Raw genomic sequence first — 13,679 nt, forward strand, 5'->3', positions numbered from 1 at the left:
GGTGGCCCCTGGGTAAGTCAGCGCACCACTTCTTATTCCAACAGGATTTGGGGGATGGGTTGCTTTTTTAAAAATCAATCTTTTTCTTCTAATGACCTGTATATTTTAATAGATTGTGTGCGTGTTTGTGTGTGTGCGTTGGGACGCGGGCGGCGCTGTGGGTTAAACCACAGAGCCTAGGGCTTGCCAATCGGAAGGTCAGCGGTTCGAATCCCCGCGACGGGGTGAGCTCCCGTTGCTCGGTCCCTGCTCCTGCCAACCTAGCAGTTCGAAAGAACATCAAAGTGCAAGTAGATAAATAGGTACTGCTCCGGCAGGAAGGTGAACGGCGTTTCCGTGCACTGCTCTGGTTCGCCAGAAGCAGCTTAGTCATGCCGGCCACATGACCTGGAAGCTGTACGCCGGCTCCCTCGGCCAATAAAGCGAGATGAACGCCGCAACCCCAGAGTCGTCTGCGACTGGAAATAATGGTCAGGGGTCCCTTTACCTTTACCTTTATGTACCTAATAGGTATCTAAAGTCATTTGCACATAACAAAATATGCATTTTATCAAAGTACCGTATTTTTCGCTCTATAACACGCACCTGACCATAACACGCACGTAGTTTTTAGAGAAGGAAACTCCGTAGGCATGCCACCCGTAGGCATTCCCTCCATAACACGCACAGACATTTCCCCTTACTTTTTAGGAGGAAAAAAGTGAGTGTTATGGTGCAAAAAATACGGTAATTGTTGAACTGAAATACAACTAAGAAGAAGTATGTTTTTTGGGGGGACCCAAGAGAGTGGAGCCCTAAGCTATATCTTGTTTAGCTTCTACGTAAATCTGGCACTGCTTGGACAGGAAGAACCAGATGCACAAATATAAGACGGGGGACACCTGGCTCGCCATGTGAAAAGGATCTAGACGAGGGGTCGGCAAGGTTCACTCCAGCAGAGATCCCTGCGTTCACTCCAGCGGAGATCCCTGCGTGGGCCGGATTGCGCACACACGCATGCGATTTTTGGTGTCTGTGTCTGCACAGATGTGATTTCTGGCGTCCGCGCATGTGCAGACACGATTTCCGGAGCCATGGAAGTGAGTCTCTGCACCACGCTGTGGCAGTTTAGCGCAGCGCGCAGGGACTCGCCAAGCGGGAGGCTCGCTTCGGGGGAGGCCCGTGGGCCAGTTAAACGACCCCTGTGGGAAGCTTATGGCCCATGGGCCTTAGGTTGCCTAACTGTGATCTAGGGGTCTTAGCAAGCAGATCACAATCTTAATATGAGCCAACCGTGTGATGCAGCGGCAAAAGAAGCTGAAATTTGAGACCCCAAGTTCCGCCACTGCCTGCATTGCAGGGGGCCAGACTGCGTGGCCCCCGGGGTTCCTTGTGGGAGACCTTATGGAATGTGGGTGTTTTAATTTTGGGCGCATGACTGGGCAGAGGGAAGCAAGGAGGTGAAATGTGCTTCTCCAGTCTGGAGTCCAAACAGTGCGTCTTGGACTCAACCTTTGACTCAAAGGGGGGGGGAGGTCTGTTTGGCCATCCAGGGACAGGATCCATCCACCTCCACTGCCTCAGCTCAACCCACATTGAGTCCAGCCCTGCCTCTGAGGGTCGCTTTTTACTCACCAGCTTGTCTCTTGACTCGGGGCCCACAAGAACCGACACCCTCCGAGCGACTTCTGAGGCACTAGGAGGAAAGAGAGGCGAGACCTTAAGGTTGTGCCAGAAAGTGGCCTTTTCTGAACTGGAACCCAGTTTCACAGATGCACTGGGACCACACATGCCATACATTTAAAAGTGAGGGGACAAGGGTGGCGCTTCGAATCCCTGCAACGGGGTGAGCTCTCATTGCTCTGCCCCAGCTTCTGCCAACCTAGCAGTTCGAAAGCATATCAGTGCAAGCAGATAAATACTGTATTTTTCGCTCCATAAGATGCACCTGACCGTAAGACGCACCTAGTTTTTAGAGGGGGAATGCAAGAAAAAAGTATTTTTAAAGGGAGCACGGCTCTTGGGGGCTTTTCCAGGAGGTGGGGGAAGGGACTGAGGGGCTAAGCCAGAAGCTAGAACAGTGAGAGGGAGCACTGCGCAGCCTGCATTCACACCATTAGACGCACACACATTTCCCCTTACTTTTTAGGAGGGAAAGAGTGCGTCTTACATGAAGCCACTTCATTAAGAACATTAGACCAGCCTGCAAGACCAGGGCAGCAGACCGTATAGCCCAGCATTCTATTCTCACAGTGGTTAACCTGATGCAAAGATAAAAGACGCAGGTGGCGCTGGAGTCTAAACCACCGAGCCTCTTGGGCTTGCCGATCGGAAGTTTGCCGGTTCAAATCCTGGTGACGGGGTGAGCTCCCATTGCTTGGCCCCTACTCCTGCCAACCTGGCAGTTCGAAAGCACACCAGTGCAAATAGATAAATAGGTAGCACTGCGGCAGGAAGTTAAATGGCGTTTCCGTGCGCTGCTCTGGTTTCCGTCATGGTGTCCCGTTGTGCCAGAAGCGGTTTAGTCCTGCTGGCCACATGACCCGGAAAGCTGTCTGTGGACAAACGCCAGCTCCCTTGACCAGAAAGCGAAATGTGCGCCGCAACCCCATAGTCACCTTTGATCGGACTTAACCGTCCAGGGGTCCTTGACCTTTTACCTTTACCTTACATTCAAAAGCACATTGCCCCACCCCCACTCCAAAGAACAATCCTGGGAAGAAAGTCCTTCTTCACGCAGCACATAAACTATGGAACTCCCTCCCACAGTGATGGGCATCTGGTAGGCCGCTGTCAGAACAGGATGCTGGTCGAGATGAGCCGCGGGCCTGATCCAGCAGGCTCTCCTTATGTCCTTCACTATAGTTCACCTCTCAGAGAGCTACAATTCCCTGCACCCTTAAACTACAGTTCCCAGGACACTTTGTGTGGTGGGGGAGGGCTTTAAATGCATGGTGTGATTGCAGCCTCCATTTTTCCCTCTTCTATGGGGTGCGTGTCTCCCTCTTCAGCCCTTGTTTTGGGACTGAAATGAAAAATTTAAGGTCTTATATGTATAATAAATGTTCATAAATGTACCAATCTAGCATGTACATAGATATGGGGACCACATGTCTGGAGCACCACAGGAAGACCACCCTGAAACCATTTTGACTCCCTGAAACCATTTTGACTCCCAAACTGGCCAAATGTTTTCCCTGCAAGGAGGGAGGGGGTGAGGAAACCTTCCCATTGTCTCAGGAATTGGGAAATCACCATCTCAAAGAAATGGGCAGACTGCCATAAGGCATCATCAGATAACCTGGCAGACAGGAAAAAAAGAACATTCAAATTTCTGCTGTAGACCGCCTTTTCTGTGATGTAGGTATGATGTTTCTGGGGGTGGTCTTGGACTCCAAGGTGGGCAATTTAAAATGTCTATATAAGGGCAGACACACCTGGGTTCTGGGTCCTCCTCCTTTCTCCTGCGTGTGAGGGGAGCACCCTGTTGCAACAGATGAATAAAAATCAGGCTTACGAGCTGCTTTGCTTCTCAATATTCTCTGCTTGGCCTCTGTTTTTTCCTCCGACCAATGGAGAACCTACAAAGGACTCTATGAGGGCTCTTGTGTCCCCCGTAAGGGAATAAAGGCAAATTTCCGTTTATTACAGGACCTACAAGCCTTCATTGCCAGCCTCCTTGGGATCCTGACTCCACTCACACAGACCCATCAACCTGAAAGGCAACACGTCCCTAACAGGACATCTCAGAGAGCAAACATCCTCTGCAGGAAGATTTACATGTGTTTCTTCCTGGCTTCTGGAAGGGCAGGATATGTCCCACACCCTGCATGCAAAACTCAGTTTTTTGCAGAAGAGGTGGGGCAGCCCTGGTGGTGTTGGGGAAGGCCTGGCGCGTTTTCCATGGGGCAATCCTTGAAGGGGGTCAAGGGGGGGGGGAGCAAATTTGGGTTCCTGTGAGGCAAGCATCCTTTGCAAGGTGGCCTCATGACACTCTGGGCTTATCCACAATGGTCTGAAGGCTTCCCTTTTGTGCCCCCATAATCCTGTGGATGGGTGCTCTGCAAAGCCCTCCAGCCTGTGTCAAGGGGTCCCCGTTTGGGATCCCTCTCAGCACACCCCACCACCAAGCCACAGCCCCCTGGGATGTTTGGGGAGGCACAGCCACACCGGTTAAAATGACTCAAAGCTTTGTAGTAAGGATAACTTGGCTTCAACCTCCGTCGGCTCCAAAGCCCTTGGCCAGAACCTGACCAGTTCTTTTTTTCTTTTAACAGTCCCCCCCCCCGAATTTCCAACTTATTAACAAATACAAAAGAGAGAAGAACATAGAAAAGTGAGGAATTGGTAAAAGATGTTTGGAAGTCGGAAAGAGGGAGGGAAGGAGGTCGGTGCTTTGTGTGAGCAATGTTTTAAGTTATGGATTTGTGTAATTAAAATGTAATGAAAAATGGAAAACTCAATAAAAATCATGATAAAAAACAAACAAAAGAGAGAAGAACAAATTTCTCAAACATATACGAACAAGGGATTCATCATTCAGATTTGGGTAGCCAGATTCTGTGCGATTGCCATATAACTTAGGGAACAAGCTGTGCTATCATAATGATTAAGGTTTTAAATGATAATTTTAGGTTATGTATTAGTGACTAAGCTTTAATTGATATATTTTTTAACTGTTGCTATATCTGCATTGTCCCTGTTATACCTAACTGCAAATTCAAATGTATCCCTATTGTGTTTTATGACTACCTCGATATTGTATGTGGGCTGGAATTGGTCTGTGACCGAAATAATAAAACTCAATTCAGGGATTCATCAAAATCGAATTTCCTTTCATTCTTTTCATTATTTATATGTGCTGGAAGTATGTGCCGCACATAAATGTAACAGCAGCAGCAGCAACAACAACAATTCACAGCAGTGACTTTGACATGTGAGATCATCAAGTACAGCGATTTTAATCAAAATCTGACATGCAGTAGGGTTTTTTTGTTTTGTTTTTTACAGAATTGTGGTGATCCGTCATGGAACAACCCCACTGAAGAAGGTAACTGGTTGGCTAGACCTCCTTACTGGTTGCAAAGGGGGCCCCCATAACTGCTCAAGTTTTAGGACCCCCCCCCCAAATGTAGGGGGAGGAGAACGCCCTGGGGGAGAATCAATGCAAGAGACTTACCTTGGGGGCTTCATCTCCATCCCAAGCAACTCCCAAAATCAGGGGCAGGAAGCTTGCAAGCAGCACAGAGAGGGAAGGGACCATGGCGATGTCTGAGTGGTCCAGCCTGCCGGAGATCATCCCTGGCCAGGTGTCTCCAGCAGGCTGCACCTGGTATCGGGCATGCAAATGTTTGTGCTGGGTGTCCGAAATCCAGGCAGGATGCAGCCCCAAAGCTTGTGTGCTCAAGGTGGGAGCTCCTTGTGGGCGGGGCTGGAGCACAGGTAGAGTGGTGGTGGGGGGGCAATGGCACTGGAGCCAGGCTGGGCTTGGCAAAAGAGAATATTATTAGCGAAGAATTGGAAGAAACAAGCTTTTCGAACCGCCGACCTTCCAATCAGCAAGTCCTAGGCTCTGTGGTTTAACCTACGGTGCCACCCACGTCCCACAACATATATAAAGGTAAAGGGACCCCTGACCATTAGGTCCAGTCGAGACCGACTCTGGGGTTGCGCTGCTCATCTCGCTTTACTGGCCGAGGGAGCCGGCGTACAGCTTCCGGGTCATGTGGCCGGCATGACTAAGCCGCTTCTGGCGAACCAGAGCAGCGCATGGAAACGCCGTTTACCTTCTCGCCGGAGCGGTATCTACTTATCTACTTGCACTTTGATGTGCTTTCGAACTGCTAGGTTGGCAGGAGCAGGGACCGAGCAACGGGAGCTCACCCCGTCGCGGGGATTCTGATCGGCAAGTCCTAGGCTCAGTGGTTTAACCCACAGCGCCACCCGCGCCCCTCCACAACATATATATAAAAAACACAGTAAAATACCAAACATTAAAAACTTCCCAATACAGGGCAGCCTTCAGATGTCTTCTAAGCATTATGCAGTTCTTTAATTTACCTTTGCTGGCGCTGGGTGCATTTTAAATGTTGGAGGCACTCCATGTTTCCGAACACCAGTTGCTGGAAAGTGCAGGAAGAGAGAGTTGTTCTTCTGCTTGGATCCTGCCTGCTGGTTTCCCACGGGCAACGTCTCAGCCACTGTGAGAACAGGATGCTGGACTTGATGGGTCCCCCTTGGCGTGATCCAGTGGAATCTTATTACGTTCTTTCTGAACCTCCAGGTCCAGAGGCACTCTATCTGGATTCCTAGGTTCTTGGGGGCATTTGACCACTTGTGTGAAGAGGATGCTGGACTAGCCTTTGGCCTGATCCTGCAGGCTCCCCTGATATTCACCAGAACTCATTTAAATGGCAGTACTGTAATAAACAAAAATCTGCCCTTATTCGCTTATAGGGGACACAAGAGCCCTTATAGAGTCCTTTGCAGGTTCTCCATCGGTCGGAGAAAATAACAGAGGCCAGCCAGAGAATATTGGGAAGCAAAGCAGCTAGTAAGCCTGATCTTTATTGACTGTTGCAACAGGGTGCTCCCCTCACACGCAGGAAAGGAGGATGACCCCAAACAAAGGTGTGCAAGCCCTTATATAGACATTTTAAATTGCCCACCTTGGAGTCCAAGTCCACCCCCAGAAACATCATACCTACATCACAGAAAGGGTGGTCTACAACAGAAATCTGAGTGCATTGTTTACCTCCTGTCTGGCAGGTTACCTGTTAAATGTCACTTGATTTGCCTGGGGAGCCTGGCCAGTCTTTTGTAATGATAAATACTTAGTTCCTGAGCCAGGTCACAGGCTCACACCCTGTTCATATCTTAAATGTGCCCTTAAGACAGGATTTGTGAGGAAAGAGACAACGGGGAGGTTTCCCACTTTGACCTTGCAGAGAAATATTTGAGGTCAATTTGTTCAGGACTTTTTTCTGTGGGGTTTCAGACATGTGGTTTATATATTTATGTACATGTTTGCTTGGTACATTTATGAACATTTATTACATATCTAAGATGTTAAAATTCGTATAACAGTGCTCACAGCTTTTGGAGCAAAGGGCCTTCTGTTCCTCAGGGATTACGGTAATCAGAGTTTGTTCCTACACCCCAAGGGATTTGAAGCAAAGTTTCCTTTTCACAATCTACAGACATGGTGGTTGGGCTATTCACTTAAACATTGCCCTGTCATTAAAAGGGATGCGATATTGTGCGCCCACACACATGGGTGTGTGCATTGAAGATTGTGCACGAGTGAAACTCGGGTGCTTATCAGATTAGGCAAACTTTCGCATGCTGGGGGAAGAGGAGAAGGAGAGCAGCCTTCTAGCAGATTTCTGCAACACTCGCTCTATCAGGAACACGAAAGGGCATGTCAGTGGCTTGGCAGCAAGCCAGGAGATGGAGTCCGATCCTGCCTGGGCCTGAACTCCAGGGAGGAGCATGCAGACCAAGGCAAAACAGCTGAGATCATTTCCGAGGCAGGTCTGGAGACGGGCAGGAGAACCGGAGAGATCTTCTGCGGTGGGGGGCACAGCTGAACGAAGCCCCTGGAGCCTTCGCTGGGGACGGATGAGACAGCTGGAGTGGGGAAGCAGGTGAGTTCACAGGCTGCAGCCTGTCAGGAGTCGACCGGATGCTCAGCCTGAGTCCCCCATGATAACAATTTGTTGTTGAGTCGTTTAGTCGTGTCCACCTCTTCATGACCCCCTGGACCAGAGCACGCCAGGCACTCCTGTCTTCCACTGCCTCCCGCAGTTTGGTCAGACTCATGCTGGTAGCTTCGAGAACACTGTCCCACCATCTCGTCCTCTGTCGTCCCCTTCTCCTTGTGCCCTCCATCTTTCCCAACATCAGGGTCTTTTCCAACTTCCTGACAGTAAGAGCTGTTTGACAGTGGAATTTGCTGCCAAGGAGTGTGGTGGAGTCTCCTTCTTTGGAGGTCTTTAAGCGGAGGCTTGACAACCATATGTCAGGAGTGCTCTGGTGGTGTTTCCTGCTTGGCAGGGGGTTGGACTCGATGGCCCTTGTGGTCTCTTCCAACTCTCGGATTCTATGATTCTATGAGATGGGCAGGGTATAAATATCATCATCATCATCATTATTATTATTATTATTATTATTATTATTATTATTACCACCACCACTGATAAGCCAGCATGTCACTCGCTGGTTGAGACTGCTTTAGAGGGGCAGTTTGGCAGCTGAGTTGGGAGGGGGTCTCTCCCCCCCTTTAGCTCTTTCTGTTACAGCCCTTTGCATTTACTCAAAAAGCGTCCAGGGGGAAACCAGCCTCTGATGGGGGACAGCTCAGGCGTCTCTGTTTCCACCCCTTCCTCTTTCTCTGCTTAGATCTCTTTCCCGCCTTGTCTGCAGGTAGCCCCACACCTGCCGCCACCACCCTGCAGCCTCCGACCCCTGCCTCTTCCACCGCAGGGTCCTCATGGAGACCAGTCCCGGGAGCGGCTTGGCAGGGGTCCTGAACGGCCTGGCAGCTCAACTGGCAGCGCCCGGAACTGCAGACGCGGTGAGTGCATTTATTCTATGCCAACCTCTTTTTACCCCAAAATATTTTTTTTGGTTTTCCACATTTATGACAAAAAAGACATTACAAAACACACAACAAAGAAAAACACTTTACAATACAATAAACTAAACACAAAAAGGATTATTTCTTAGATATCTTATTCTCATAACATTGATAACTGACTTCCTCAAATCCCCTCTAACTGAATTTCATTATACCACCTGTATGACAGTTCTCCAAATACATATTTCTAATAAAATTGACTCCTAACATTTACAAAGTTCTTCTCCTTTATTAATATTCTAATCCTTAATATTTGTTTTATTGTTCTCTAAACTGTGAGGCTGCATGAAGCTTGGGTGGGCTGAGCACTTTGCTAGGCAGTGCCAAACGCAAGGTCGAGCCACAGTTTACAAGATACTAGTTATAATTTAAGGAAGAGAAACATCTTGATTATCAGAACTGTTGACAAGCGAGCCCGGGTGGCAGCTGCAGAGAGACTCCAAAAAGCTGCCTTCTGCTGCATGGCACAGACTCTGGACTCGTAAATCCGAGGCCGCCACATTTGGAGATAATTGATTTCTGCAAACTGCTAGCAAATAATCTTAATTATTATGGTACTTACGGTACTAGAAAGAACTGCAAAGATCTGGGAATCATGCCAGATCCCCAGAACCCCAAAGGAGACAGAGCAAAATCACACATTATTTTCTCCAAAAGGAGGAGAGTAAGAGGGAGCCGAACTGTTCTGGATTGCTCAACTCATCTTAAAGGGCTCCAAACAAAACGCTAGATTTTTTTACTTTCTTATGTCCGTGCTTGAGGTTGGATGGGGTGAATTCAAAAGCGGAGGGCAGAGAAATCAGCCTGCCAAACTTCTGCCCTGCAGGGCTTGGAGGAGGACTTGGAAGAGGAGGACCAGGTGAGGCGGCCAGTGGCCCAGTGGACCGTCTCCGAGGTCTGCTCCTGGCTGAGACGAGGGTCCCTGGGGGCTCAGGGGAAGCCCCTTCTGGAAGCGGCGCACAGCCACGCCATATCTGGAAAGGCCCTGCTGCGTCTGACGGACGAGACGCTGGAGCGCATGGGAGTTGCGCCCTGGAGCTTGCGGCAGGAGCTGTTGCGCGAAGTCCTGCACCTCCGCATTCAGCAGGAGATGAAAGACTTGCTGGACATTACAGGAGGTGAGGATGGGTACCCAAAGCAGGTGGGGAATTGCACGGGTGCCCCATAACTGTCCCCAGTTACTGGGTGTTGTCAAAGTCCTTACTGGGACTGGAACGGAAGCAGAATGTGTAGGGTTGGGGAGACCGAGGGCATTGATTTATTTAAGAAAATTTATCCCCCACATTAAAAAAATTGAAGTTTTAAAGTTATAAGGGGGGAAATTACAGAAGGAAAAATAAGAAAGAAAACACACAGAGAGAAAGGATAAAGGTAAAGGGACCCCTGACCATTAGGTCCAGTCGTGGGCGACTCTGGGGTTGCGGCGCTCATCTCGCTTTATTGGCCGAGGGAGCCGGCGTACAGCTTCTGGGTCATGTGGCCAGCAGGACTAAGCCGCTTCTGTGAACCAGAGCAGCACATGGAAACGCCATTTACCTTTTCCGCCGGAGTGGTACCTATTTATCTACTTGCACTTTGGTGTGCTTTTAACTGCTAGGTTGGCAGGAGCAGGGACCGAGCAACGGGAGCTCACCCCGTTGCGGGGATTTGAACCGCCAACCTTCTGATCGACAAGTCCTAGGCTCTGTGGTTTAACCCACAGCGCCACCTGCATCCCTAGAGAGAGGATAAAGATACCAGGAGACAAAAAAGAGTATTTTGCGGCATCAGTGCAGACATGGAACATGAATTCTGCAGAATATTGCTCGGTCTTAACAAATAAACATTTGGAAAGCAAAATTCTGCAGTGATTATCAGTACATATGCTGAATGCAAAGTGGATCCAACAGAAACATTAATCTTAATTCCCTTGCTTTTGTATCATCTGTGCAACCACAGGAATAGAGCTGTAATGAAACGTGGTAAAATAAAATAAAATTAAAAAGAATGGGTGTGTAATAAAATTTATACACTGTTGGATTATTTGAAAAGACCCTCAAAGCAGCTTACAAAACAGACAAAACAATGAAATGATCAATTAGAAAGATTAACAACACTTTGGAAAGTTTAAATAATGAATGTTGAAATGACGTTTGATTGAAAATAAGTGGTACTGGCAAAGAGATGCTTAAGAAAATGTAAATAGGGATTGATAATTGGAATTGGATATTTATAATAATAGGTTAACATATGGAGTAAGGATAAATGTTAGAGGGTAAGGATTTGCTGAATCTAATATTTGAACTGGAATACAAAATGGGAGGTGTGAGGAGGTCAAGAGGTGTGAGGAGGTCAAGAAACTAGTGAAGAAAATATAAGAATTGAAAATATTAATCTATTTTTAGTTTTGATTTCTGGCTTTTCTCTTTGTTCTTATTCTTTAGTCTTTCTTTTTTCTTCTTTCTTCTATCAACTGTTTTTCTACTGTGTATCTTTTATTTGTCTTGTTTTTGTAGTTTAAATGTTGGAATTTGTTTTTATTGTTTGTGAAACACTAATAAATATCATTTTTTAAAAAAAATAATGGAAAGTTTAAATAACAATAGGCTACGACCAGGTTAAAACTTGCACCAACTTTCTAAGCATCTGGATAGGTAGATGTTTTATTTAGTGGGTGCTGAAAAGAGGAGAGGGAAGTTGCCCGCCTGGTGTCACTAGGCAGGGAGTTCCACAGGGCAGGTGCTGCCATGTTTAAGTCCGAGTTCTTAAAATGCGGAGCGGGTGTTCATCGCACCTGTAGCCGTGCCAGTTCCGCCGATGGAAGTGTTTTAATTAGCGGTCTTGCAATATTTCTGAAGGAAACTAAACAACCCCTTCTCCGTTCTTCCACACACAGCGTGATCGAGGGAGCCCCGCTGTCAAGTGAGCAGCTCTGTCTGGGATGCAAAAAAAGGAACACGCTTTGGACCTCTGAGCAGGACGGTGGAGCCCAAAGCCCAGTGCCAGGCCAGGCTTCAAGGACTGCAGAATGGAAGGAGCTGCTTTGGGGTTTGGACTCGGCAGTTTGCAGCCCCGGGGGCAAAGGCTTTCGTGGCAGAATGTGGGTTTTCTCGGGGAAGGGGCTGCCCCCCATGCCTGTAGCCTCCTAGGGGCCTCCTGCAAACATCTGGTCAGAGGAGGATGGCCCGCGCTTCGTAGTGTTACCGGAAAAATCCGAGGGCTCTCTTGGACAAAAACAAAGACACCAACCAGGATAACTTGGAGCAAAACAGCAGCCTGTAGGCTTGGCCTTTATTGAACTGTTGCAACAGGGTATTCCCTTCACTGGCAAGAGAGAGGAAAGACCCAGAACAATGGGCTGCAAGACCTTATAAAAACTTTTGAAATTCCCCTCCTCTAGCTCAAGCCCACCCCCAGAAACATCATGCATACATTACAGAAAGGAGGGGTTGAGGGAGGAGTTATGGTGGTAACCTGAGTGTCCTGTCACCTGGCTGGTTCCTCTTTTCCCCCTGCCCATGAGTCACTTCCAGGAGACAAAAGGGGGTTTGCAGTTTCCTGCCCCCAGAGGGAAAATCTGATTATTGTCCTTTGTTTCAGTCTGTGCTGAATCCACTGCCATATACAGGTTCTTTGTGATTTTGATTGTCTTCTGTCTGGGATTATCAGGGTTGACATAGCAACTGGGCAGGGCTCCTGTGGATGTGCTGGGATGGTGAAGGGATTATGGCCGACCAGAACCAAGCCACCACCCCCCTTTGATAGTCTTTGTCATATGGAGTAAAATAAAAATGGAACAGTGCAAATCCGATGTATGGTTGATTTTTCTATGAATTTATAACAGAAATGTGGTGTATGTAATGTGTGAGTGTGTGAAGTTTGTACAAACAGAATGATTGGGGTGGGGGGGGGGTTCCTGCTACAGTAGGTATGGGGAAGGGTTGCAGCCCAGCAGCGGAAGCTATGTTGCTAGACATGCGGAAGGTACGAGGCTCAACATCTGGGGGCTGCAGGCTGGGGGGGGGGGATCCCTGCAGAGATCCTGCCAGTCAAGGTGGGCCACACTGAGTTAGGTGGACCAGGCGTCTGACTGATTTGCCGAGACGTAAAGCTACGAAACTGTTGTTCGAGTAAGTGTTTGTCATTTTGAATTCGACAGGACTTGCTTCCCGGAAGCCCAGTACAGTGGTACCTCAGGTTACAGACGCTTCAGGTTACAGACTCCGCTAACCCAGAAATAGTACCTCGGGTTAAGAACTTTGCTTCAGGATGAGAACAGAAATCGTGCTCCGGCGGTGCAGCAGCAGCGGGAGGCCCCATTAGCTAAAGTGGTGCTTCAGGTTAAGAACAGTTGCAGGTTAAGAACGGACCTCCAGAACGAATTAAGTACTTAACCCAAGGTACCACTGTATGGTACCACTGTGCTCTGGTCCATGGGGTCACGAAGAGTCAGACACGACTAAACGACTAAACACCACCACCACCACTGTATGATGCTACAAATAAAACAGATACATAACCTATTTCCTGCCCTGCAAAATTAAATCACCTTTTATTACAGTGTACCATACAAAAATATTACTTTAGTACATGGGTAGGAAAACTAAGGCCCGGGGGCCGGATCCAGCCCAATCGCCTTCTAAATCTGGCCCACAGAGAGTCCGGGAATCAGTGTGTTCTTACATGAGGAGAATGTGTGCTTTTATTTAAAAGGCATCTCTGGGTTATTTGTGGGGCATAGGAATTCCTTCATCCCCCCCCCCCCCAATATAGTCCGGCCCCCCCACAAGGTCTGAGGGACAGTGGACTGGCTCCCTGCTGAAAAACTTTGCTGACCCCTGCTTTAGTATATATGAGGCTGAGTCCTTGCGTGTTTAAATTCCTTTATCTTTGCAAACTTGACGTGTGCAGCAGGGACGGTTGCTGGAGCTGGGATGTTGCCCTGCAGAGAGTTGTTCAGCCACAAGGTGGTGAGTGAGAGAAAGAAACCAGCAGGCAGAGAACATTAGGATTAGGAACCAGCACTGCATTTAAGGCCTTCTCGCATCTCTGCACCCCTAGCCTAAAAAGGCACCCCACACTT

General features: G+C 48.3%; 1 protein-coding gene and 1 long non-coding RNA gene across 3 annotated transcripts; both read left to right on the plus strand.

Moving 5' to 3' along the window:
• The first annotated feature begins 7,289 nt into the window (after nt 1–7,289).
• Nucleotides 7,290–11,788, plus strand: LOC309530039 (sterile alpha motif domain-containing protein 12-like). Of its 2 annotated transcripts, none has more exons than XM_082218490.1 (4): nt 7,290–7,625; nt 8,380–8,554; nt 9,444–9,735; nt 11,493–11,788. In XM_082218490.1, the coding sequence occupies exons 2-4, from the start codon at nt 8,471–8,473 to the stop codon at nt 11,495–11,497; spliced, it is 381 nt and encodes a 126-aa protein (XP_082074616.1). In that variant the 5' UTR covers nt 7,290–7,625; nt 8,380–8,470; the 3' UTR covers nt 11,498–11,788. The 2 variants fall into 2 exon arrangements, with proteins under 2 accessions (XP_082074616.1, XP_082074615.1); XM_082218489.1 differs by having other exon boundaries at nt 8,404–8,554.
• Nucleotides 11,789–12,526: 738 nt separating this feature from the next.
• Nucleotides 12,527–13,119, plus strand: LOC309529688. The gene is made up of 2 exons (XR_014218309.1): nt 12,527–12,650; nt 12,700–13,119. It is a non-coding gene; the product is annotated as an uncharacterized lncRNA (long non-coding RNA).
• Nucleotides 13,120–13,679: the final 560 nt, after the last annotated feature.

Source organism: Podarcis vaucheri (assembly GCF_965113315.1).
Source record: "Podarcis vaucheri genome assembly, chromosome: 3".
Lineage (NCBI taxonomy): Eukaryota > Metazoa > Chordata > Lepidosauria > Squamata > Lacertidae > Podarcis > Podarcis vaucheri.